The following is a 27,658-nucleotide window of genomic DNA, read 5'->3' on the forward strand; positions in this document are numbered from 1 at the left end:
TTGCAGTTTTGTTTCAACTCAATATTTTGAAGATTTATCCAAACAGTTCAAACTCTCATTTGTAGTTACTATAACAAGGTTCACATAATTTGATAGGTTAACAGTCCAACCGACTCCTTCATTATTCACGGCCCGACCTCATAAAAAATAATTCAGTTCATTATTTACTTGGGCTATTGCTCAGGGACTCATTACAAAAATGGAGGCATTCCCAGTCAAACACTGAAAAATTGCCAGGAATGAGAAAACCTCAAGAATTGTGTCAAATATTTATTTCCCTCGTCGAATTTGATGGACAGGAAAAGCAAGTGTGATGCACCCGTGACCGTGAGACCACATCCATGGTCCTCTCTCCCCTTTCAACGAACTACTGAATCTGATCAGTCAGTTGGACCAATCATTTTCTCAGGGACTACAAGTTGATCAAACTCCTCACTGGTGAGGACTGCTAGATTGAGAGCAGCATCCTGCAGATTCAAGTATACGACAATTGTTTAGCATCAAATGAGAGAATTGATCCCATAAACACAATTGGCAGATACCGTTACCTTCAAACTGGTTCCCTCCTTGTGGGCTTTCTTGGCAACTGCAGCAGCATTATCATAACCAATTTTCTGAAATAGACAGCAAGCATATCCACAATCAGTTAATTTCTTCAGTTACAAAGAATTCTCGTCAGTTGAGCCCTAACTATGCAGGAAAAGCAGTACTAGTAAAAATAGCTTGACGTAGCATGACTCTAGATATGTTGATAGAATACTTACTGGGTTCAAACATGTGACGAGCATGAGCGACTGCAAAGTTAAGCAAGAAATGTGATCAATAAGATAGAGCTTAAAACTTATAATGTAGAAGAGGACACCAGTATTTTTTAGATGCACACTGACCTCGTGCAACAATTTTGCAATTCTCTCTCTGTTAGCTTGGATATCCCTCACACAATTCTTTTCAAAGGAAGCAGATGCATCGCCTAGCAATCTTACTGACTGGACATGACAAAAAAGGAGAGGTATGTCAGTCTTGGGAAATAAAAAGGCAGCAGCAGGAACAACAATCAACAGATTACATTTGTCGACCCAAACCATTACCCCCCAACCCCCAAAAAAGAGGAGTTCTTCAGACTCTATCATCACATATGCACAGCAGAGCTAAGTTTAAGAAAGGGGGTTCAATTGAATCCCCTTCGTTGGAAAATTATACTATTTAAACAGGGAAGAAATAGAATTTCTTTTTGGGTATATTAACTTGTTGAGTTATGTTGACAAAAGGAAAAATCATAGTAAAGTGACAACAACAACAACAACAACAACAACAAATAAAATGATAAACAAAATGCAATAAACAACATATGGCAATATCTATAAGGGCACGACCTATAACCTGCACTATACCTCTATACGGCAAGACAACACTCTACCCCTACTAGCTTTCTATCCTAATAAGCGACCTCCACTTCTTCCTATCTAGAGTCATGTCCTCGGTAATATGAAGCCGCGCCATGTCATGACGAATCACCCCGCCCCAATACTTTTTCGGCCTACTCCTACCCCGCCACGTAACCTCTACATCCAACCTCTCGCACCTCCTCACTGGTGCGTCCGCGCACCTCCTCTGCACATGCCCAAACCATCTCAGTCTCGCTTCCCTCATCTTGTCCACCACCGGAGCCACTCCCACCTTCTCCCAAATAATCTCATTCCTAATCTTGTCTCTTATTATGCCCGCACATCCATTTCAATATCCTTATTTCTGTGACATGTATCTTCTGAATATGAGATTTCTTGACTAGTCAACACTCCACCCCATACAACAAGGACGGTCTAACCTCCATTCTGTAGAACTTAACTTTAAGTTTAGGTGGTACCTTTTTGTCGCACAAGACTCCAGAAACAAGCCTCCATTTCATCCAAGAAGCCCCAATGCGATGTGTGACATCATCGTCGATTTCCCCACTACTCTGGATGACGGACCCGAGATATTGAAAATTTTTGTTCTTGGGAATAGTCTGTGAGAAAAGCTTAACTTCTACGGCCGGTTCAGCCAACGCCACACTAAATTTGCACTCCAAATACTCCGTTTTGGTCCTGCTCAATCTAAACCCTTTGGACTCCAGAGTTTGGGCCCAAAAACTTTTTTAGGTCATAGGTTCATATCCCAAAGTGTGACATTCTAGTATATATTTTTTAAAAATTTCCTTTTGCAAATTCCTGGCTCCACCACCGCACATGTGGTCCATTTAAACCATCAATGGTACTAAAACAATGACGAACACACATGCCTTTTAATCTATAAGAAGAATGGAAAGGTTAAGAAACCACAAATTAGAAAGAAGAGATGAAATAATTTTGGACTTCACTCCACCCCACATGCTTCTCTCTTACTGCAGCTTAAACGTGAAATGCACATCATAATCTGATTTAGCGTTAACAGAAAACAGAAATGAAAGAGAGCGTACGTGTAGGAGAGAATTAGCAATCATCGGCTTGAAGACATTCAGCTCAAAATGGCCATTTGATGCACCAACAGTAACAGCCATATGATTCCCCATAACCTGCAGTTCATAAAAGGTTCAACCATTAAACTTGAAAACAAAAAATTGGGGTAAACCCAACGATATAAATTCCTATCTTGGAACTCAACGTGCTATAACTCAAACTCAAACTAAAGCTTCAAGACAATTTGATTACATCATCCATCAGACAGAAATGTTACCTGAGCACAGACCATGGTGAGAGCCTCACATTGAGTAGGATTTACCTTGCCCTGCAATGGAAGTTGTTTATGTTAAGATCGGGAAGAAAGCGCTAAACATGACCAGAGGATGCATACATATTCTTTTAAACAGATTTAAAGGAAATGAAGTTACAGGCATTATACTGCTTCCAGGTTCATTTTCGGGAAGACTGAGCTCGCCAAGACCACAGCGGGGACCACTGAATAAGAAATGATGTGAGTTCACCAAATGAAAAGAATACGATAAGATCATATAACTGGAGGAACACACATCCTTCTAAGCTCTGAAATCCTCAAAAGATAGCAACCTACAGAGGAAATGATTAATACATATGAAAAGTATACCTTCCCAAGAAGCGTATATCATTCCCAATCTTCATAAGGGAAGCAGCCACAGTATTTAAGGCTCCACTAGTTTCAACAAATGCATCATGAGCAGCCTGCCAATGCCAGAATCCTTAAAACACTAAATACTTGTTGTGATTCTCCTCGTATTCTCTCGAAAGCAATGAGCAAGAAACCACAATCTTATTCACAAGCAATACATTCAAGAATCAGGATATTACCAATGCTTCAAACTTGTTTTCAGCCGTAACAAATGGCAAATTTGTTTCCTCTGCAACTGCTGCAGCAATTTTTATGTCAAACCTATGGAGAATCAACATAATATAACCACAACTCAAAACATATGGCATGGGTGAAATAGGACATATGAAAGGGTGAGACAGCAAGAGATTTTACAAAAACAAATTCAAGGGATTGGGAAGCTACAATGTCCCCTCTGTCTTCACACACCAATAATGGGTTGCTGAAATTGACCACAATCCAACCTTATTGGAACACTTACCCTTTCTTTGTATTCAATCCTGTCCCAACTGCTGTACCACCTTGTGCGAGCTGCTCAATGAAGCTGTTATCAGTTAAAACAGGGCAAAAAGAGGAACAAGGAAAATAAAGGGTTATGAAAGAACCTGATACATGCGTGGAAGGGTGCATAAGACTCTATCGATTCCATATTTCACCTACAATGGCAAAGAACCCTTTAAGGGCAAACACTTTTTCTCTACTTATAGTTACAACTTATGTCAACAGAGCTTACTTGAGTTGCATAGCCACTAAACTCTTGTCCAAGAGTCAAAGGTGTTGCATCTTGTGTGTGAGTTCGCCCAATCTTGATAATGTCCTTGAATTCGACCGACTGGTAAAAGTAATTGGACAGTGAAGCAGCTTAGTTACCAAAGGAATTAGTGGTGATATTACTGAAGTATGAAAACTGACAAGATTTTGTGTGAGCATATTGTACTAGATGTCAAGGCAAGCAACAAATTTTGAATTAAAATAGCAAATGACTCCAAACAATGTATGACTACAGCTTGGACAATATTAGCATTAGCCTTGAAGATCAAATTAGTTTGCCAATTGAGAAAAAAAGGCTGAGATGACACAATCAGATCCAAAGGGCATAGAAATTTGTTGCGGTTTGTGGCAAACAACATTGACTTGAAGATAATTAATGTGCTAAACAAAGAGAGAGAAGTTGATGTTTAATCTTTATTGTCCTGTAAAAGCATTCCAAAAGATTGAGCTGCACTTTTGAATTGGTTATATGTATTGTAGCATAATCTAATAAAAAAGCATAAAAAGTTCCAGAGGACAACTGAAGATGGATACATCATAATTAGCGTCAGTTGACTTTTCTTATTCTTCGTCATCATAATGTTCAACCAACCACACCAATTTGCACCTGCAGTTAAAAAGGGCAAGTCGCTCTGTTTTGAGCAATAATGACCGAATAGGCAAGAATTGCAACATTGTGCACCAATACTCTAACATTGCCAGTAAAATCAAATCTGACTAACTATGTCCTAAAATTTGTAATTTTGTATCATTACAACTTACAAGAGAGTAACAAAGAAAGTGGTTAATCAAAAAAAAAAAAAAAAGAACGTGGTTAAAAACAACTTAAGATAGTTGCATTGGATGCTAACTACTCACCTAAATACAACCATTACAAAGAATCTAGATCTAGCATTTATGTAAGCAAGCAAGCAAAATTGCAGAATATTAAAAACACATAATGCTGAATAATGTGCTTCGGAAGTTTATGGAACCAAAGAGTGAAAAGATAACTTAACACTCAACCTTTGAATTTAGTGAAGTATGCAACTGTTTCAAGTTCGGTACTAATCTTTTATTTAGCTCCATTGCTGCAGCAATGTGCATCACCTACACATGAAAAAAAAACCATCACTAAGAAGTCAGCATAATTTTGTGAAAAGAATAGCAACATATCTTGCAACAAAAGTAACATTAAAGAAGGCTTACCGTAGGAAATGTATCATTTGAAGATTGCGATCTATTTACATGATCATTTGGATGCACATGTTTGTCTCCGCGATTATGGCCAAGTATTTCAGCTGCTCGATTTGCAATAACCTGAAGATATTAGATAATATATCATTACAATGGGGAAAAATACACGAGTCCATGAAAAATCATTTTCTTATCAATCCAGTCAGCAAAAGGATGATCACAACAAGAAATATGAAATTGTTCCAAACTTCCTCGAAATGTTCAGAAAAAATAATTTTGCAAGCTATTTTTAGTCTGAAATATTTTAGCTACCAGAGAAACACAGAGAACACATTACTGCAAATGAAATCCAATGCTGAAGCACTGTAGTTGAATCATCTTGGAGATAGCAAACTTTAGAAAAAAGAAGTAATTTCTGGTGCAATCACAGGAAAACCCAAAAAAGGAAGTAATAGTTTAAAATCTTCCCAAAACCTCCAGAAGCTAACCAGTAAATGCACTGAATGTTTTAAGACGCAAAATACACGTTCATGCTGGAGTCAAGGGTGGAAAGAGAGCTGCTAGGCTGGGAGTTGGGTCTTGAACATAAGAACTTTGATGGGTGTCCATACAGTAGGTGAATATTCTCAAGAAGAGGATCAATACAGCTGGTGTCCAGGAGACCAAAAATGGGTGGATACCAAGGCTAGAGATGTAGATGAATTTAAATTGTGGTACTCAGGAGGCTCGAGGAATAGGAATGGAGCAAATATTTTTGTAGATAGGGTACTTAGGGAGCTAGTGGTAGTGGTTAGGAGGATGAACGACAAGATGATGGTGATTAAACTAGTCATTGGAGGACTTACCTTGAACGTGATTAGTGCATACACACCACAAACGGGCTTGGACAGGGAGGATAAAAAGCGGTTTTGGAAGGATTTGGACGAGGTTTTGCGGGGTATCCCACACATCGAGAAGCTTTTCATAGGAGGAGATTTCAATGGCCACATTGAGACAAATTAAAGGAGTTATGATGATGTCCATGACGATTTTGGTTTTGAGGATAGAAATGAAGGAGGAGTTTCACTTTTGGACTTTGCAAAAGCTTTTGATTTGGAGATGGCTAATTCAAGTTTCATGAGGGAGGATTAATGGGTGACCTTCCGTAGTATGGGAGTTAAGACTCAAATAGATTACTTACTCCTTATGAAGTATGATAAAAGTCTATGTAAGGACAACAAAGTTATCCCAAGTGAGTATCTTACAACCCAACATAAGCTCTTGGCAATGACGAGGAAGAAGAGGGCCTTGTATGATCTATCGAGGATCAAGTGGGTGGCTTGACTACTGCCAGAGCTCAGGAGATGGGGGAGAAGTTGATGGTGACAGGGGCTTGGGTGAGTTGTAAGTATACTATTAGTACGTGGATTGGACAACTAATTGCATTAGAGAAGTAGCTAGGGAGGTGTTGGGAGTCTCGAGGGTAAACACCGGTGACATTAAAGGGAGGGGTGGTGGAGAGGTCCAAGGGAACGTGAAAGCCAAGAAGGCTGCTTATATGGAGTTGGGGAGAGCAGAGACAAGGAGGAAAAGAGGTCAAATAGGGAGAGGTATAAGCCAACGAAAAAAGTAGTGAAGTTAGTAGTTACAACCGCTAAAACAACAACATTTGAACACTTGTATGAAGAACTCCAAGACAAAGGTGGGGATAAGAAGTTGTATCGGCTCGCCAAGGCACGAGAGAGTAGGGCCTTCAACCTGGACCAAGTGAAATGCATTAAAGATGAAAAAGACAAAGTATTGGTGAAAGAGGCACACACTAGACGAAGATGACAGACATGCTTCCATAGACTCTTGAATGAAGAGGGGGATAAGAATATTGTGTTGGGTGATTTAGAACACTCGGTGAGTCATCAAGATTTTAGGTATTTTAGGGATTTAAAGTTTAAGGAGGTTATTCGTAAGACAAGAAGGGAAGGGCGACCAAATCAAATGAGATCTCGATGGAATTTTGGAATAGTGCAGGTATAGTAGGTATGGAATGGCTAACTAGGTTGTTCAACATCATTTTTAGGACATCAAAAATGCCAGAAGAATAAAGACGGAGCACAATGATCCCATTGTACAAGGACAATGGTGATATTCAGAATTGCAACAACTATAGGGGTATCAAGTTGTTAAGCCACACTATGATAGTTTGAAAGAGGGTGGTAGAGATGAGGATACCGAGAACCAATTTAGATTCATGCCAGAGCATTCAATTACAGAAGCTATACATTTCGTGAGATTGATGGAGCAATATAGGGAAAAGAAGAGGATTTACATATGATATTCATTGACCTAAAAAAAGCCTATGACAAAGTCCCTTAAATAGGTTCTTTGAAGAGGATTGGAGGTAAGATTGTGCATGCAGCTTACATTAGCGTAATTAAGGACTACGACAGAGACAAGACTTGAGTGAGGACAGTGGAAGGAGACTCGGGTCTCTTCCAAGTCGTGATGGGGTTGTTACACTAAAGATCGACTCTTAGCCTATTTCTATTTGCATTTGGTGATGGATGAATTAATGCGGCATATCCAAAGAGAGATGTCATGGTATATGCTATTTACAAATGACATAAATTTGGTTGACAAGATACCTGGCGGAGTTAACAATAGGTTAGCGGCTTAGAGATAGACTATGGAGTCTAAAGGGTTCAAGCAGAGCAAGACTAAGACAGAATACTTGGGGTGCAAGTTCGGTGACGTAACTCACGTGACAGAAGTGGTAGTAAGGATGGAAACACAAGTCATCCCCAAGAAAGCAAGTTTCAAATATCTAGGTAAATAATCCAAGGAAATAGGAAGATTGATTATGATGTTACACATTGTATTAGAGCGAGTGGATGAAACGGAAGCTCGCATCTGGTATCTCGTGTGATAAGAATGTGCTACCAAGCCTTAAAGGAGTTTTATAAGTGGTGGTCAAAACAACTTTGCTGTATGGGGCGGAATGTTGGCCGATCAAGAATTAGCAATACATTGTTTTATTACCTAACATACTTAACCAAGAAAGAAGACCGGGAAGATAGGCATAATGTAATACCAACAAATAAAATGACATTTGTTAAGAAAAAACAATACACAGAAGTCACCAAGAAAATTGCACATACAAAAGGTCTGGACAAAAACCACCTTAGCCTATGTACCCATCTCAATGTGCAATCTTCCTTCCCTTAATATCGCCCAATTCCTATCTACTGCATCTCTCTTGGTTTGCGGTCAAATTCGAAACTATTAAAACCCAATAACATTAAAAATGAGGACACTATGACTGGTTTCAGATGCAGAGAACTCCATAGAGAATAGAACAAAAACAATCAGAGTAAGGGGAGATAACATTTCAGCATCCCTTACCTTTCCCCAATATCAACTTAGTTTATTTTTTCTTGCCTCTAGTAGAGTAATAAAGAACATTCGTGAATTTTTGTTCTCCCAAACAACTATTTATACTCAATTAGAAGTGTTAGGCAACAAGTTTTTTTTTAATAGGTGTTATTGGACAAGTTTATCACGGAAGTATTTGCATATGAGTCAATGAACAAGAGATTGTTTGTAATTTGGCAATATCCAAATGATATCAATTTTTCTAAAGAAGAATAAGTCAGGAATAGCAAGATGAGAAGTAGCACCCAAGGGTGTGGCTAGTGTCGATGAAGTGGGGGGAAAACCATGAGATCTCAGGTTCAAATCCGAGTGAAGGCCAAATACACTAGGTGATATTTTTCCATTTGCCTAAATCTTATGGGGGTAGAGTTACCAATACCTGTGCAGATAGCCGGTAGAATGGTCGAGGTGCACAAGCTAGTAGGGGTGTGTATCGATTGGTTCGGTTTGATTTTAAGTATTATTGGTTCGGTTTATCGGTTTTTGATTTTTAAATATGCTAAATCGATAATCAGACCAATAAGATATTTGTTATCGATTTTTGATTTATCAGTTTTTGGTCTTTAACGGTTCGGTTTTCAGTTTAACCAATAAGAAATGCTTTCAAAACAAATATACAACTTCTCCAACCCTAGCCATCGCCTAACCCTTGTTGTTGTCATTGCAAACCGTAGCCGCCGCCGTTCTTAGTTCTTTAAATTTTGACACATTGAACCTAAATTAATAATAACGCCTAAAGAATAAATACAGTGTGAACTGTGAAGTAGTGCGAAGTGTGAATTATGTAAGGTACTGACAATCTAATATAATGATTATATTAATATCTTTTGTTTGATACTTTGATATTTATGTATGAGTAAAAATTAAAATATATAGTAAATTATTATAGTCTTAATGGATTATCGGTTTACCCAATAACCCAATATTAAGAAACCAATACTGAACCGATAACCCAATAATTATTTTTTATAAAACCATTAAATAACCGTTAACCCAAGAACCCAATAGCAATATACCAATAACACTTTTTTCGGTTCGGTTTATAGGTCGGCACATCCCTACAAGCTGGGTGGACACTACTTTTAAAAAAAACAGCAAGATGAGAAGTTCTATAGGAGGAGGAGACATGCTCAATCATAGAGAAAGGAATAAATTAAATTAGAGCATCAGGATTTTTTCGTGAAACAAAAAGCACCTTCCCTTTGAATGGACTTTAAGCATTAAGGTTATTCCTCGACCTGCTTGAACAATTAATAAGGCTCAAGCCTAGAACAAGCAAAGGCCCTGCAGATTCATGAACTTCTGATTACCTCGTTAGCATTCATGTTACTTTGAGTACCACTGCCAGTCTGCCAAACCACCAAAGGAAAATGGTCATTCAATTTTCCTTCTGCAACCTCTTCAGCTGCTTGCATTATTGCTTTTCCAATAGATTGGTCAAGGCCATAGTCCATGTTCACCTGCAATATCATATCTGCACAATTTAAATAAGACTCCAAAACAACTGCTGTTAAGCATTACAGCATGCTTACAACCAATATACGAAAATTTTGATAAAATGTAAAGGATAAAGAAGAAGTTGTCAACAGCTTAAGAAGGGAACAACATTACAGATACCAACCTTGGCTGCACATTTTTTAAGAATACCGAATGCACGTATGATTGGCTCAGGCATTCTTTCACGATCACCCCCAATTTCAAAATTCTGCAATGATCTTTGAGTTTGAGCCCCCCATAACCTGAAGGAGATTAAAAAATGACAGAAAAGAAGAAAGAAAAGGTACGATTAGAAGGAAACTCGGGATATGGTAACTTAGAAAAGAATTTCAAGACCCACCAGAAATTTCACACCTACTACTAGATCTCTAGCTCATCAACATTAAATGGACAGATAGAGCAGAGAAAAGAACCAACCCTTTGAACGTAAAGAGACATGTGGTGCACACTAGGTCCCACCCACCACCCAAAAAACAATGAACTCCACTGAGTAAGGTCAAAATATTTAATGACATTCATTGCAAAATAAGACTACTTATTAGAAAGGAGATTGTTGCCTTCAGTATAATTTTCCAAATAAGGGAGCAAACTCAACAAATTTAATAGGCTATTGTACTCCACGATTTGTCCAACAGAGAAATCATAAAGATAATTGATGACACTGTAACCCCAAAACAAGAAGAAGAACTGAACAAACCAGAAAGAAAGTTTTCTTGTAGTTCCGCTTCTTTCTCTTCCAATTCATAAAGACATCTATGATTCTTTTCTCCCAGATGATGCAGCAAGCATCGGCCCGTAGAACCTATAAAAAGGAGACGGTTGTGGCACAAAGTACTCTTGTGCACCTACGTCATTCGGCTCGTGCGCAGAAGGTGGGGCTCATAGTCTTCAAGGCCTGCTCTAGGAGCTATGTGTAGTGCATCTGTCCAAATATGTTCTCACCTTCTCGATATGCGTGGATTTGGGCTACTAAGTGGAACCAGACCATTTAACTTGTCATAGCTATGTCTTCAAACATTGGTATGCCAAAAATGAGGAAATATAAATTAAAGATATCCCTTTCTATTAACGTTCTTGATTAGTGATGCCGCAAAAAATTCCAGAAACAGCAATTAGATTGATGGAATTGCAAGACACGGAGGTATACTTAATTGATTAAAGGTCACCCATCCAAAGAAGCTTTCCGCAGAAGAATTTGAAGTCAAAAAGGGAGCAGCCAACTCTAATCACCATGGATTAATCCGAGTTATATTGAGCTATAGCTACCTTAGCAAAATAAAGTTCGACCTTTCAACAGTGAATTTAGTATGACAATTTTGGATTAGTTATCATATACGCACTTGATGATCAGAGAAAAAGTTATGCGTAGCAGATACTCTAGCATAGCTGTTGAGTTGTCAGTCCAGAATCTATGATTGTTCTGTACTGAAGCATTTCAATACTTGCTTGACTAGAGTTTTAGTTGGTTAAGGAGGGAGTCGGAGCACTTCTGATCATATCTATGACGAAGACAACTGATTGTTTAAGACTGATAAAGCACAGAACAGAAGAGAAACACATCCATAAGGCAAAAAGAGCTGAAAAGAGAGAGAGAGTTATGGCTCATCTCTTCGGCAACCTACTTTCTTTTTACAAACACGCACAAATCCTTACAACAGCATAAAATCCTGAAGAACTTTAAAACACAACCCATTATTCAATTACTTATACCTCAATCCTAAATTAATTTGCTAGGCTATATGAATCCTCTATATCCATTCATTACAAGATTCTTCACAATATTACTAATTTTTATACTAACATCAACCTACTGGTTAAAAAAAAAAGACGTCAACCTACTACAATCCCCCTTCTATATTCAGTTTCAAACCGAGTATGCGTTGGAAAATTCCAGTTTAACACGAGAAAAACATGGAAAATAGTTGAGGCAAAATATTAAACATGTAAAAAGGGGAAAACTAGTAAAAGAAAGGGAAAATAAAAGAGAGGAAGGAAAGCACGAACTTGTCTGATGGAACGAGAATAGGACCAAATGTATCTCTTTCCTCCCTGAAAGACGTAGAGAAAAACCTCCAGCAACAAGTATAACGCAGTGAATCTGATCCAGCTGATAATCGACGAGCCCCTATTAACATCGCCATATCTCTATAGCTCTATACACTTCTGATTAGAGACAAACGAGATCAATACAAATCAGAGTTCCAACTATAAATGCTAAGCCACTAAGGAAATTTTCGAAAAATGCATAGAGAAGCATGAAGAGTCGACAAACCAGCAGTCAATGAGCCGCCTGTATGCAAGTTGGTGGGAATGTTGAGCGTAGCGATATTACAAGTTGGCAAGTTGAACGAATATAAGTGCAACAAATCGAATCCCAAATGTCAAAAAGGGCCGTATTCTGGGCTATTTAGCAACGGCACACCTTTCAATAATTGATTGTTAAAAGTTCACATAAGAAATTCATTTGTTATTGGAAATTGGCTTAAAATGACGCTTATAATGTGACGCGATTTGTAGTAATACACTTGGGGTCGTTTGTTAGGATGTATTAGTAGAAATAGTTAGGGGTCGTTAAGTAGAAAGTAGAAAGTATTAGGAGAAATTGTTCATGTATTATGTATGATATTCTTTAGGTAGAAATTTTGGACCTGTGTATAATTAATTTATGGAGTTATATACCCTGCATGGTATTAAATGATGGATAACTAATACCTTTCATTTGGCAGTATTAGTAATACATAGGTTTAATACCATGATATTAAACTATGAAAAAACAAAAATATCCATCAAATCATTTTATTTATTTTCTTGATTTTATGTTTTATATTTGTACTAGTAAATTTATTTAAATAAATTAGCTCACAATTTTTACTATTTATAGAGTTATTTGTTGCTAAAATAAATTAATACAATATTTGAAAAGTGAGTTGTTTGACATTTACTAATTCAAAAAAAAATATGTCACTACATGACGTTTGTGATTTTAATTGAACGTATTATTTGTTGATATATATGTGGTTTTCTAATTATTTGTATTTTGAATAATTTATAATATTACATACATATTAAAACTACAACTTGCAATTTTTATGTGTAAGCGTATATGGTTTATTCGATTTTACAACCGTTTACCCTTTTTTCGATTTTAAAAGTAGATGACCTATCTTTTTTTAATTGAAAATTGATGTTTTGTGAGTGATCAATTTATTAAAATGATAATTATTTACCCTCAAATAATTCAAGTGAGAAAATAACAAACATGGCAACAAAATTGTTTTTCTCCTAGCTAGTAAGAAGACCACAATATATATATACATACATACATATATATATACATACATATATATATATATATATATATAATTCAACATTTATCTATCTTGACTTAATTATATAAAATAGAAAATCTCATAATAATTTAAGGATATAATTGGAAAGAAACTTTTTGTAGAGTTTTAATCCAAACACAAGATTAGGTGAGAAGTAATAAACCAAACATCTGATAAAAAATAATTCTTGTATTACTAATTTCTGCATTACTAATCCATGCTTTACTAATTTTTGTACCAAACGACCCCTTAATTGTATTATGTATGATATTATCTATTATTATAAAATAAAAAAAAAGGCAGCCCGGTGCACTAAAGCTCCCGCTATTTGATAGAAATTTTGGACCTATGTATAACTAATACATGTATTGACTATATACCCTACATTGTATTATAAGATGTATAACTAATACCTTTCATCTGGTGGTATTAGTAATACATAAAATTTAATATCATGAAATTAAATATGTAAATATAAAAATACCTCTCAAATTCTTTTAATCATTTTTTATATATACTATTGTATATGTAATTTATCGATTTGGTTTGATTTTTTCTTTAATTTTTTGATTTCTTTTTAATAAATCAAATCAATTGTTATCAATATTTTATAATTTAAAACCAAATTAAATCAACTCAAATTAAAACTAATTTATTTAATCAATTTGATCAGAATTTTAACTAACCCCCTAATTAGGATACAAATGCTAGAAAATGTGGATCAAGTTTTTGCACGAATCGCGTCTATTTTGTGGTCTTTCATCCCCCTTCCCCCTTCTCAAATTTGTAGTCTTAATTTTTGTCATTCGACATTTTAAGTAACAAAAAAAAGGTTGAAAATATCATAGACAATGAAAAAAAAGTTGCAAGGCAAAAGAAATCCGCATATAGAGGTTTAGTTGCACAAGTCATGCAATAAGACAAAAGAAATTATGTTCCCAGACACAAGTTATGCCTCAAAGCATAAGTTTAGTGGTATAAGTATGTCTTAAGTCAAAAGAGATTATATTTCAAGGTATAAGTTCAGTGGCACAAGTTATACCACATGGCATAAGTTCATTGACACAAATTATGCTCCAAGGCATGAGTCAGTTGCACAAGTTATGCCATGCCACGTGACATAAGTTCGGTGACACAAGTACATCACATGACTTAAGTTCAATGTCACAAGTTATAATCAAATCAATGACACGCTACATAACTTATGTCCCAAAGCAAATATTCTCTAAAAAGATTTATCCAGTGAAATTAGGTCATAATTAAAGATATTTTAATCCATAAATTTTTATTAACAAATAGTAAGAAAAAAAAATTAAAATCCATAAATTTAAGAATAAAAATCAAAGATCGCCCCAAAACCAGAATCATTAGTGCAAATGATCTAGATCCTATGTGGATTGGATATTGGGTTGGAAGTGGGAAGAGTGGTGCAAGGCCCATTGGCTATGAGAATGTACAACATTGGAATAATTATTGAATGAATACTTTTTATTAAATAATTATTGATTTTAATGATATTTTTTATTTATTATTATTCATAGAAATATATAGCAATATTATGATAAATTTTTCATGTATTAAAAGTGAATGTATAAATATATTATAAGTATTTTAAAATATATTATGCTTGTTTAATAAGAAATTGATACAATGTATTATAAGTATATTAAAGTGTGTGATAAAATTATATTATATGTATTTTATAAATTATTCTCGGAAATATATATTAAAATTATATTATAAATATATTATAGGTGTCCAGTAAAAAAAATGTTATTACTATAAATAATAAATATTTTCTTAATATTGTATATTTATGTAAGTTTGCGATGTACATTTACAAGGTCATTTTAGTTATAACTTGTCTGTGATGTTTCTTTTTTCTCTTTTTCTTTCATTTAAAAAAATCATTTTAATTTTCTCATCATGCCATCCGGTCCTTTTTCTCTTTAGTACTTGTTCGAGTTTTTTCATTGAATTGTTTATTTGTGAAGTTGTATTTTTTTCTTCATTTAATTTATATCATTTTCTATTTTTCCATAACATTCTGAACATCGTCCTTGTCTCTTCATTGTTGTCTCGAATTTAAATTCACCAACCATTTCATTTTCCCAGCTGCTATAACTTCTAGCTGTATATTTGTACATTTCGAGAAATTAGAGTTGTGTTCGGTATAAAAAAAATATTTTCTTAAAAAGTAAGGACTTTTTTTTGAATGTATGATATGTGAGCAAAATATGCTATACTAAAAACAGGCGAAATCCATCGGTGACTCTATAAAATTGACACCAATTTTCACTTAGACACCTAAATCAGGAGATGTTTATTTTAGACACCTTATGTAAGGATCGAATGTGTCATTTTGACACTTTTTACACAGTTGACACCTTGCGTGTTTTCCACCTATCTGAGGCACGTAGAAACTGTTTTTTCTTAAAAAAAAATTTTGTTCTTCTTCTTCTTCATTTTTTAACATTCTCCATTTTTGTCATAGTAAATTGACATGAAAGCATCAGTCAAATGCACACATTTCAACTTTTTATCCAAATTTTTTATGGGTTCTCAAGAAATCAATATATCATGACCCCCACCATCAATTGAAATTGTTACGTCTCATCAAAAAATGAATAATTTTCATAACTGATTTAGTTTTCGACCAAAATCAAGAATTTTCCTCAAATCTTGTAAATTCAAAGTTCTTGGGGACAACCCACATAGATTTGATACACCAAAATTTAACCAATCCTATCTGAAAATTGAACACACACAAAAATAATCTATGAACACCAAATTAAAACACAAGAAAAAATAAGCTTACCAGCAAATCTTTGTGCTGCAGTAATTCGATTGACATATAACCTATAAACGATTGTTTGGAGAAGATAACGGCGGGGTGGGGGAGGAGTTGGGGTTGGGGTGGGTGAGGTTGGAGAAGATGGCGGCGGGGTGAATGGGGGTTAATAGGTGTTAATTTTTATTTTTTAAAAAAATATTATTTGGATTTTAAAAATGCCACGTGTCATCACATTATTGGTCATTTTTTCTATTCAAAAGTCATTATTTGATAACTATTTTTGATATATATATATATATACCACGTGTCTTTATTTAATTCGTGCTTTTGACACGTCAGGCGAGTGCATTACACACACTTAATATATTATGGTGATTGTCAAAAAAGTGTCAAAATGACACATTCGACCCTTACATAAGTGTTTAAAATGAACATCTCCTGATTTAGGTGTCTAAGTGAAAGTTGGTGCCAACTTTAGGGGGCCACCGATGGATTTCGCCCTAAAAATATTTGTATATAAATGTTTAGATAAACACTATGAGATATGAACGTCGAGGATGGTGGGGATTGGGGATATGCAGATTGAGGTGAAGATGAGATGATGAGGTGTGTTGGAGGATGCTTGAGAAAACACACTACTAAAATGTTAATGTACTATTTTTCCAGTGAAATTTTCCACTGAAAAATTTTGGTGGTTATTTTTTCGAGATATTTTAATTGAATTAGAAAAGAAAAAAATAGTAGTCTTTTTCACATGAAAAATTATTAAGCTTCTTACTATTTCAGCAAGAATCTGTTTCTCACTATACGTTTTTTCAGTGCACTGTTTCAGTGGGAAATAGATGGGAAAATTATATTTTTTAACACAAATTTTCCACTGATTCGTGGTGAAAAAAACCTTTATTTCTAGCAGTGACACAGTCAATGTGAAATATCATTTATGAAACTTTTTTCTCTATTTCAAAAGTCATTTCCCTTATTTTGAAAAAAACTTACCTCCTAAAAAAATATTTTTTAAAATTTTTGAGAGAACATATAAAAAAAATGAAAACCATTTTATACCGAACACATGTCTTGTACAAGATCAATTAACAAGAATTTTGCACAGTATATATTGTTGGGTTTTAAAGGTGTGAATGAAAAATGAAATGTTGTGACATTTACGAAAGGTTGTGCCTTTTTCAAAGGGTTCTGACCGTTCCGAAAGGTTGTGACTTTTCGAAAGGTTGTGACCATTCCGAAAGGTTGTAACTTTCCGAAAGATTGTGACTTTTCCAAAAAAAGTGACTTTTTAAAAGAGTTGAGACTTTTCTGAAAGGTTGTGACTTTTGTGAAGGGTTGTAACTTTTCCGATAAGCCACAATAAATACATATTTATACTACCCTTTGTTGTCTATAAATAGAGAATTTTTCTCTCATTTTTAAACATTGAATTTCTCCCTCTTCTGCATATATTTTCTTACAAACAAAGTAGAGTGTTTGTGTGATTTAGTTGCTGGCTTTTGAGTTCGCTGAAATTATTGAAGTTTGAGGTACCGCTACTTCTTTAATAGTTTATCCATTTTATCTTGGGAGGAAATAATCCATAACCTCGGGTACAGTGAGGGGATTAAACTCCTTAAGGACACACAGTGAATTCTGTGGACTTGAATACTATTTTTTTTATTTTCATCTTTATAATTTCTGATTTACTAACCTTAATACAGAAGGAATAACATATATGTTAGAATCGTTCCTTTCAAATATTCGTTCTCTAATTTCCTACTTAATTATCATATATGCCTCTCTTGTCAACTGTCAAGTAAGCAAATGATTGTTAAGGCTTTCAATAATCAAAGGCCCTTTGGACTACATACAACTTTCAACATTTATTTGATTACTACTAACATGGTGGTGGCAGGACATTTATATATATATAGAGAGAGAGATAAGCTTAAATTTGTTGGAGAATAGTAGGAAATTAGTGGATATATATCTCAAAAGAAATTGTCACTAGTTGATTAGAAAGGCTTTTTTTCCATTTTACAAAGAATTGTCCTTCTAGTCGACTAATAAAGAGCAAAATAAGTCGATTCTTATAAATAATTAAGTCCCAGACTAGCCAATATAGATTATTAGAGAATTATTCTGATCATAAATTTTTAATATTAAGATAATAGTTAGCTATTGTTCCATGCCTAATTATATTATATAATGGACGAAGTATTTTTGAAAGGGAAAAGGCATAGATTTCCTTTTGAACTTGTCTCGAAAAGTCAGTTGGACGTTTAAATTATTATGACTATCTATTACATATCTTTACCACTTAAAAGTGAACTTATTTACTCATAAAGCTGACGTGACAAAAAAATAAAGCATAAAATAAAATACAGCAAGTCAGACTAAAATTAATGTAAAAAAAATTTTAAAAATCAAAATCACCCCAACCCCCCACGTATTTTCTTCTTCACACTCCATTCATTATCCTCTTCTTCTTCATTCTTTATTTTTCATCACAGTTCTTTATTCTTCATCACAACCTCAAAGTGTGAGACCACAAAAATAACATCCAAAAATCTTCCTCCGGCCATTGCCATCGTCGCCGGTGAATCTTCAAGTGTCTTTGGAACCTACCTGCCCTACCTTTGCTTTCCTCAATTTACTTCCCATTTTGAATTTTGATTTTTTTTTTCAAAATCCATTAAGAAGAAGAAGAAATCTAACTAAAAATCTTTAAATCAATAGGATTGATGAGAAAATCAAGATTATTTTATAAAAAATAAAAAACTGATGCTTTGTATTTGAGTTTTTGATAATGGTGGTGGTGATATTTTGTGGTGGGTGACAAAGAAGAAGAATTGATAGTGATATAGTAATGGTGAAGAACAAAGAATCGATAGTGAAGGTGGCCGGACATAATTTTTTCGATGAGATGAAAGATGAAGTGGGTGGAATTTAGTGATGAAGAAGACATAATTATTTGAGAATTTTAACAATTAATTAAAAATTAATTAGTGCAAAATATAATTAACAAAAAAAGTTAATTAATAAAGAAAAGAAAATAAAAAAATATAAAAAAATATAATTTCTGACATGACATTGATGTACCACTAACGTGACAGCAAGTGTAATACACCATACTGTGAGAGTAATGTTACACATTTCAGAGTGGTATTAAATTCACTTTTAAGTAACAAAAATGTACAATAAATCATCATAATAGTTTAAGCGTGTAACTAATCTTTTCTAACAAGTTCAGGAGGAATTTATGTCTTCCCATTTTTAAAAATAATATCCTTTTAACATGTCTCAAGCTAAACCTACTAGCACTATTCTCCATATTTTTCTAAAAATTTGACCTATAAATGATCATTTCAAAATAAGCATTATCACACATTTCAAGTTGCATTACATGTTTCAGTAACCCGATGACAGAGTAATAAATACTTCTCACCGTAGATTTTGAATTTAAGCTTTGAATATAGAGTTATTTTTAGGAAGTATTTTATCCTTTCAAAATAAAAAATTTCAATGCAAAACTGAATTAGTCAAACTCCTAAACGAATATCGAACATCGAGTATGAAAATAAAATCAGTGACTTTCATGTTGGGATATATACTATTAACCATGGAATATATACTATTAACCATGAGTTTAGATATAATATTTATTATAGAACAATTATTTATTCAATTTTAATAAAAGTTTTAATAGATCATATATTCGTTTATGTGTCAATTTACTTATATAGTAGATGATATAGTGTATAGAGTTTTAGCTTATACACAGAGGATTAAATCATCAGTTCTTATAAGTATAAAGTTTTTTTTGTTCACAATCTAAGATGAAAATTGGACAAGACATCGGTATGATTGTAGCACAAGATTATATGTGATTTATCTTGATTATGGAAATGGTATAGTTCTAACTTCTTATGCTAGTGCATTTTGGATGTATTGAACGGGATCGAGTAGAGATAGTTGTTTTAGACTGACTGACAAAAACATATTCTCTAAACTGTTAAATGTACTTATATTCTCAATCTTGATATAACTATTATGATCTGTATATATCAATTATCGTTTTGATTTATTAAAATGTGAGATTCTGAGATGGGTCAATATGCCTGGTAGATTGGATAATAATAATATATATTGATGAAATAATAAGTTAGTTGATGGAATCCATGTCTCGATATAGAGATTGATGATATGCCTTTTTGAGAAGCTTATAAATTTTCATTGTGTCAAACCTTGCAAGTGGATTTATGAATCCGACACATGAAATAAGTTAAGCAGTGCTCTAAAGGAAATTAATCTTTAAATTAAATTTGTCAGTAATTTAACTTATTGATTAGTATTTGTAATCTTAACATGGGGAATTACACAAGTGCTTAATGGGAAATTCCAAAATATTAATGGAGAAGTGCAATTACGAATTTCTAGTGGAATAATTTGTAATTTATTATGGTAAGAATAATATCAAATTAATTATTTGAATTATTTCCATAATAGGGAGCCTCAGTTAATTTCGTGGTCCCTACCGTGCCCATATTTAACTAGGACTTAGAATCCTATTTTCTTCTCTTTTTTGGACTGGGAAAAGGTCCCTATAAATAGGGGTTCTCCTAACATAGAATAAAGAGGTAGGGTTTTCTATACGATATTTGCCCACCCAAGTGTTGAGAGAGTTTGACTGTGAACTTGGGATCACTGTAGAAGACCGCAGAACTGCAGTCTAACTTGTGGATTCGCTTATGCTCACGCTTCAAGAGGTATTTATCGAATTAAATTTCAGAAAGTTTATGTATTCTAGCATGATAGTACGTATTTTTGCTTAAACGTATGTGTTATCTATTATTAATGTAAGCAGTAAAATTCTGATATGCTTCCGTTGTGTATATAATTTTTCAACACTTCAAAGGTTATGATAGAATGATAAATGCTTTATATCATCCTTAATTAAAAGTTTTGAATTCGAGCTCTAAATTAGAGTCACTTTTGATAAGGAGTATTTTACCCTTAATTTTTCAGCACAAAACTAAATTAATTAAATTCTAAAATAAATACCGAACATCGAACATGAAAAAAAGAAAAACAAGTTTCGGTGCCGTCCGCAACGGACAAAAGAAAAATGGTGGAAATGGAATTTTGTGGAATGAATTAAATCATGTGGAAAAGAGAGGTGCGTGCATGTGGATGTGGATTGTGGATATATATGGTAGGTAAAACTCTCTTCAAATGGAGCAAATGCAGGACATAATTCAATTGTAAAGATACTTTTCAACCCAAAGAAACAAAAAAGAAGTTTCTACGTACTATAATGGTCAACACATTCAGACTTTTGATCTAATATTCTCTCATTTAGGAAAAAATCTCGTTTTTTTATCATTGACTTTTAACGAAGTTTCAATTATGGGGGTAATTAAGGAGGTTCGTTTGTGTTTCGAAAATTACACTTTATATATAAAATTGATTATTTTAGATATATATAGTTGATGTTGAATCTCGTTATTTACTTTGTATATATACAATTTTATAATTTGAATTTTTCTAGCGAAAATTCTAACTTCGCCACTAATTTCAATTTAAGGACCATTAAAATCATAATTAGTCAAAAGATTGAGTAAATTTGGACATTTTTATTAAGGAATTGAGATACGGGATTCATCCCATTTCGCGTTGAAACTCCGTCAATAATTACTAGGATAAATATGAGACAATTTGCTAAAAACAAAAGCATGATTGGACCAAAAGTGTAAGGGAAGGCAACATTTAGCAATTGGTATAGAGCCTATTATGATGGTAGTTAACACATTTAGAAGTTACTCCTAACTTTTGGGGGGTGGGGTGGGGGGTGGGGTGGGGGTGTGAAGGTTTAAATCAAACTTAAGATGTGTAATATAATAATATCATATTTAGTGTAATTTCATAAGTAAAGTCTAGAAAGAATAGGATATACGCGACTATTCAGACTTTACCCTTACTTGCTTTGGTGCAATGTTGTTTAAATTTCATAATCTAAATGCTTAACCCTGTTTTATATTTTGTTTTGTGCTTAAAGAAATCGACCCTTGATTCGGCATGTGAATTGACGGCCATTAGGGAAGCAATTACAAAAACCTTTTATCTTAATTATCATGTTCGACAACAAAGTCCCTAGCATATGTATATTTGTTTTTTTTAGCAAAGACAAGGGGACAACGTTAATCAACTTAGGCATGTAATTAGTTTTGATAATTAACGTGTGATGGAAAAAAAGAGATTAAGAGTCTGAAAAAGAAGTGTTATTTAATTTTACCAATGATCATTACACTTAACTCTTTCTAATACTGAAATAACAAAACTATATATATATTTTTTTGCATATTAGATAAATGTGCCTTTTAAACATGGCTTTAACTTGCATTTATACTCTCCAATTTTGGGTGTACACAAGTAGATACTTAATTTGTATAAAATTGAAAAAATAGACATACACGTCCTATGTGGCATCATACGTGACCAATTTGCATCCTACGCGACGTCTTATATGTATTATGCCACATAGAAAGTAGATGTCTACTTGTTTTTTCTTCAATGCTTCCTTCTTCAGCTGCGAAATCAGCGATAAACAAATTTGAGGTTGATCTTTTATACATTATCAATTCCATTATATCATGTGGTGACGTTTAACACTATCTTGCAAAAATTAATTAAAATAATTTCATCTAAATTCTTGATCCTCCCTTTCTTTAAAATATTTGTTCCCAATCAAACTTTTTTTTTAATCTATGGTACAATTTGGTCACCTAAGTTTCTCCGAGGAACCCTTTTTAGGGTTTCGAAATATGGTTTTTATGCAAAAAAAGAAAATATGCTCAGCTAAAGTGTAACATGTTGTGTGCCCTCTCTTGTTTAACCTTTTCCAATACCCATCATAAACAAGTCATTATGAATTCTAGTACGGTGATTCTTTTTTCAAATAGAAAAATAAATAAATGTTTCATTTCTTAGAAGGATCAAGGAAAAATAAAATTAAAAAATCGTATTTAGTAAGGACAAGGCATGAAGTGGTTTTGTGACGGACAAGGAAAGTGAGTCAGAAGATGGTTCAGACATATAAAAAGAGTTGGACGGATGCATCAATAAGGAGGTGTGTGAGAGGTTGGCTATAATAAGTTTTAGGAGAGGTAGGTCGAAGAAAGATTTGGAAAAGAGGGAGGGTGAAGGGGGAAGATTAGCTAGACATGACACATCTTCAATTCACTGAGTACATTACCCTAGATAAAAGGTATAGAAGTTGAGCAATAGGGTAGAATAAGGATAGGTAGCCGAGTGTTGTTATATTTTTTTTATAGAGGTCAGTCTCCTCTTTTCATCTTCTCCTCATTTTGTAGTATTAGTTGATAGTCACATAGTATCATCTTATTCTTCAATTTCCACTGCTACATGTTGCTTTATATTAGTTTGCTAGCTAGTTCAGTGTATCTTGCTATTTTGATGTCGTACTTTTCTTTACATCTTATTTTAGTTATATATTTTTTAAGTCGAGGGTCCACAAAAGCAGGGATAAAATTTACGTGTATCTCACCAACCTCCCCAAATCATATCCGTGAGATTACAGTAAATATATTATTATATTGTAAATCATATTTAGTGATAATTTTTTTTTCCTATTGACATGTCATTAACTGTTTAATTTAACTGAAAGAATGAGGACAATTTATCAGGTTTTTTCCCAAAAGGATAAAATAGTTTGTTGGTCTTAACTTAATAAATTTATTACTAGTACTGATTAATTTATAACTGTTATAACCCAACACTCTGACATGTACCAAATCGATGAATTTATAAAATATTGCATTATGATTAGGAGAAATTAAATAACAATGAATGTTAAAACCAACACCTAAAATTTAAATAACCTATACATTACCCATAAAGATATTTTTTTAATCATTATTTAGCATTGACTTCTGAAGTTAAATTAACTAATCTTGATGCATATATTTCTTTCTTTTCAGTTGAGAAACCTATGTTGGAAAATAAGGTAAACTTCTGTTTCACCTTTTGCAAAAACATTAGTTTGAATTTCTTTCTTTTCAGTTTCTTGTAAAAAGTATTTGTTTGATGTATTCTTATAAAAAACCATGTAAGGGTAATTTCTTTTAATTGTTTTTTGTATGTAATTTTCATACATAATGAAAGAGTTAGATTCGCATCACTAATGTGGATCAACGTAATCCTTATTTATGTTAATAAAAATAAATAGACACGATTGTTAGGATTCTCCAAAATCATTGTGTCACATTACAACATTAAAAAAGAATTAAAAACAAATTTCCTAAATAGTTTTTCTCCAGTAACACAAGAAACAGAAATTCCTTCTTATGATATCTCATTCAAGTGAAGTTCTTGACAAGAATTTAGGGCATGATATGGTATAGTACGGTATTTGAAATTTTGGTAATTTAAGCGGTATGATAAATTGATAATTATAGTTTGTTCAACTTTGACTAACATATACTCATATAATAGAGTATTATGACTTCGACAATTCAAAAAATGTCCTCAATTGTATCATACTAACACATTACACATGACGAAATATATATTCAAAAAAAAGTACAAACAACTCCTTTTGTTAATCAATTGTATTTAAAATACATTTCAATCAAAATAGAGTAGTCAAAATTTCTACTTCTAAACATTTAGTTTATATTAATACTAGGTTGCATAAACATTATGTTATTTATGTAATTATATATGTCGGTATGATATTCGATATCAGTATAATATTTCTAAATATCAAATATCGTATCGAATACCAAAAATATTTAAAATATATACCATATACCCTACCAAATACCAATACCATGGTATCAAAAATTCCGAAATGGTATGATAATTCGATATATACCATACCATGCCCACTCCTAGAATTAATTTTCTATAACATGTATGAACATACACTATAACTTTTAATAATCTAATTCATATTATTAGCTTGCGATTGAACTGTTACGTATTGGTGAAACATATTCAATAATGATATATCACAAATTAAGTATTTGATTTAATTTTTCAGTTAGTCTTTAAACAACAATAACATATAAACAAAGTTTTTTCCTATCTCAAATTAATGAAAAAATTATATTATAAAATATAATTTTCTCACTGAATCAGTTGATTGAATTTTTTTTGCATTGAAACAAACACTTTCTGCAGAAAAAGAAAAAAAAATGACAGCAAAACTTGTAACAAACACCTTAAAGACTTTTAGGAGGCAATTAGTACTAATAGAAAGGGAAAAAGAGATGCTAACAAAATAAGACTAACTGGAAAAGCACAAAGAATATTTATTTATTTATTATTGTTATAAATTATATATATAAAAAAAAGAATAAAAAAAGTGGGAATAATTGCTAGATTGAGTTGAAGGGAGCAGAAGAGACAAGGAGGACCACAACAGCAGGGCTATTGGGTCATTTGTGTAGAAGAAGACAAAGGGCCCACTTGGGTGGGTGGGGATCCAGCCCGCGACCCATATGATCTGGCACTCTCAGTGATGCCAGCCTTGCATTTCCCACACATCATTGATGTGGGCTCCCTACTATTTTCTCATCAACCACATGCAATCCTCTTCACAAGGACCCCAACTATACTACTTATTCCATACATATATTACTCGCTCCGTATTAATTTATTTGACATTTTTTAAAATTCAAAATTCAAATAACTAAGTATTTAATCATAACTTATAAGATTAAGTTATAGAATTTTTTATGCTATTTTCAAATATATAAATATAATTTTAAAAAAATTTAAAGATTTCATATTAAAATTAATGATAAAAATTAAATTGTTTGACTTTTGAAATTAAAATTGTAGAACGTAAATTGAGATAGCATAATGTTACAAGTCATTTGGTATATGGGATAAATAAGACTATTCCAAGATTAAGTTTGGAATTAATTTTATATTATATTTGATTGAAATTACTATGAATTTATCACTGTTAAATTTGTGTTATCGATTAAATACAATATAAATTTAATGTCAAACTTAATTATGAATATCCCAAACTTATCTTACCAAAGTTGAGATTATTTTTACCACACCTCTCAAGTGGGATAAATTAATCTCAAGACCATAATTTCAAAATTATAATTCCAAAATAATTTAATCTGCTAATCAAACACCCCATAATGTAATAAAAATTCGATGAAATAACTAAATTACACTCGAGAAAACTAACCTAACTAGCATTATTACCAAAAAATCAAAAAAACAAAGTGGAGAAAATTAGATATAACGAGCTAAATGTGATGTCTAATATTCATTGACTCGATTAATTTAGATTCATTCATAACTTTAAAAATTCATTTGAGATTTTTGATTAAAAGTGAAGATGCAGAATAAAAATTTCCCAAAAAAGACGTAATTGAATTTCTTAACAATATAATTATGACGAAAAATAAATGTGTTCACATATAGTATTTATACTAAACCAATAAAAGATTATTTGATTCAAAATAATATTAATTTTGAAATTATAATCTCACATTTTATATGAAATAGATAATAGAAGATCTAAGTTGATCCTGTATTTAGTTAATACCCACAGCAAACACCTACTTCATGTAACAAAGCAAACTCCTAAATATATAATCGTTTTTAGCTATGGTAATATTAATACGATTTGGTGTAATCTTTAAATCTGAATAATTATTTACCATTAAGCTATCCTCTTAGGATAAAATAGTTATTTTTTAAAATTTTATTCACTTTTACATATTTAATATTTCAAAAATAGATTTTCACTTGTTACTTTTAACACATCAATCCAAATCATTTTTTAAGACCTAAGAGCTAAGACTATACATTAATTTATATTAATCACTATTTCTTAAAATAAGTAAATTCAACATGAAAAAGTGAAAATAAACGAAAAGCTTAATTTTCTTTACTAGGAGAGTTAGGAACCTATTAATTGCTTCGTATTATGACCAAAAGTCATGCGCCAATTTAACTGTAACTGTAGTAGCTACACAGTCAATGCCTCGAACTGCTCTTCTGCCGTTTGTTATTCTGCTGATTGAGTGTCGGCAATGTCCGTTAGAAAAATTAAAATAAATTTACAGAGTGATTAATGGCTAATAATTACATAAATTAAATATTAATTATTCTGTACTAGGAGTACTTTCTTTCCATTATTTGTTATAATACGATATATACAAAAATGAGCCCAAAATAAATTGTTCATATTCATTGTGTTTTATTTTATTAGTGTTAATAAATAATAAATAGTAATAATATGTGTAGATGAAGAGCTGTCGTTTTCTAATTCTTCGCTGTCCCTTTCACTTGCCACCCGTTATCGTTTTCTATTGGTAGAAGTAGTACTATATTAGTAGCTCCAATTAAATTTAACGATATTTTTTTAGTTAAATTTATTTTTTGTTAACATGTTAAACTTAACGTGATTAAAGGTTGTCTAGATCATAACAAAATATTCAAAAGTTGTTATTATTCTATTAAATTTAATATCGAGTCAAAATTAGATAAATAAATTGAGACGGAGTGAATATATTTTATTATTTTTCTCCCCTTAATTGCCACTCTC

General features: G+C 32.8%; 1 protein-coding gene and 1 long non-coding RNA gene across 5 annotated transcripts; one reads left to right on the forward strand and one right to left on the reverse strand.

Moving 5' to 3' along the window:
* LOC129882973 (fumarate hydratase 1, mitochondrial) lies at window positions 1-12,368 on the reverse strand. 4 transcript variants are annotated; one of them, XM_055957496.1, is made up of 18 exons: window positions 12,221-12,368; window positions 11,953-12,108; window positions 10,073-10,190; window positions 9,762-9,911; window positions 5,059-5,169; window positions 4,876-4,959; window positions 3,833-3,931; window positions 3,705-3,755; window positions 3,581-3,630; window positions 3,300-3,381; window positions 3,079-3,173; window positions 2,867-2,933; window positions 2,713-2,763; window positions 2,456-2,551; window positions 888-986; window positions 765-794; window positions 549-614; window positions 1-467 (listed from the first exon to the last, which is right to left on the reverse strand). In XM_055957496.1, the coding sequence occupies exons 2-18, from the start codon at window positions 12,087-12,089 to the stop codon at window positions 381-383; spliced, it is 1,473 nt and encodes a 490-aa protein (XP_055813471.1). In that variant the 5' UTR covers window positions 12,090-12,108; window positions 12,221-12,368; the 3' UTR covers window positions 1-380. The 4 variants fall into 4 exon arrangements, with proteins under 4 accessions (XP_055813471.1, XP_055813470.1, XP_055813473.1 ...); XM_055957495.1 differs by having other exon boundaries at window positions 11,953-12,111; window positions 12,221-12,367; XM_055957498.1 differs by lacking the exons at window positions 11,953-12,108; window positions 12,221-12,368 and adding an exon at window positions 10,646-11,913.
* Window positions 12,369-20,724: 8,356 nt separating this feature from the next.
* LOC129881792 (uncharacterized) lies at window positions 20,725-24,260 on the forward strand. Its single transcript, XR_008765697.1, has 2 exons — window positions 20,725-20,825; window positions 24,057-24,260. It is a non-coding gene; the product is annotated as an uncharacterized LOC129881792 (long non-coding RNA).
* The last annotated feature ends 3,398 nt before the right edge of the window (window positions 24,261-27,658 follow it).

This window comes from Solanum dulcamara, chromosome 3, assembly GCF_947179165.1.
Source record: "Solanum dulcamara chromosome 3, daSolDulc1.2, whole genome shotgun sequence".
Taxonomy (NCBI): domain Eukaryota; kingdom Viridiplantae; phylum Streptophyta; class Magnoliopsida; order Solanales; family Solanaceae; genus Solanum; species Solanum dulcamara.

Bases quoted from the DNA above. Each gene is read 5' to 3' on its own strand.
- LOC129882973 (XM_055957496.1), bottom strand. From the start codon at position 12,089: ATGGCGATGTTAATAGGGGCTCGTCGATTATCAGCTGGATCAGATTCA. The intron at 9,912-10,072 runs GTTGGTATCTGT...ATGATATTGCAG, and splicing joins TTAAAAAATGTGCAGCCAAG to GTGAACATGGACTATGGCCT. The intron at 795-887 runs GTCAGTGTGCAT...TTAACTTTGCAG, and splicing joins TTGCAAAATTGTTGCACGAG to TCGCTCATGCTCGTCACATG.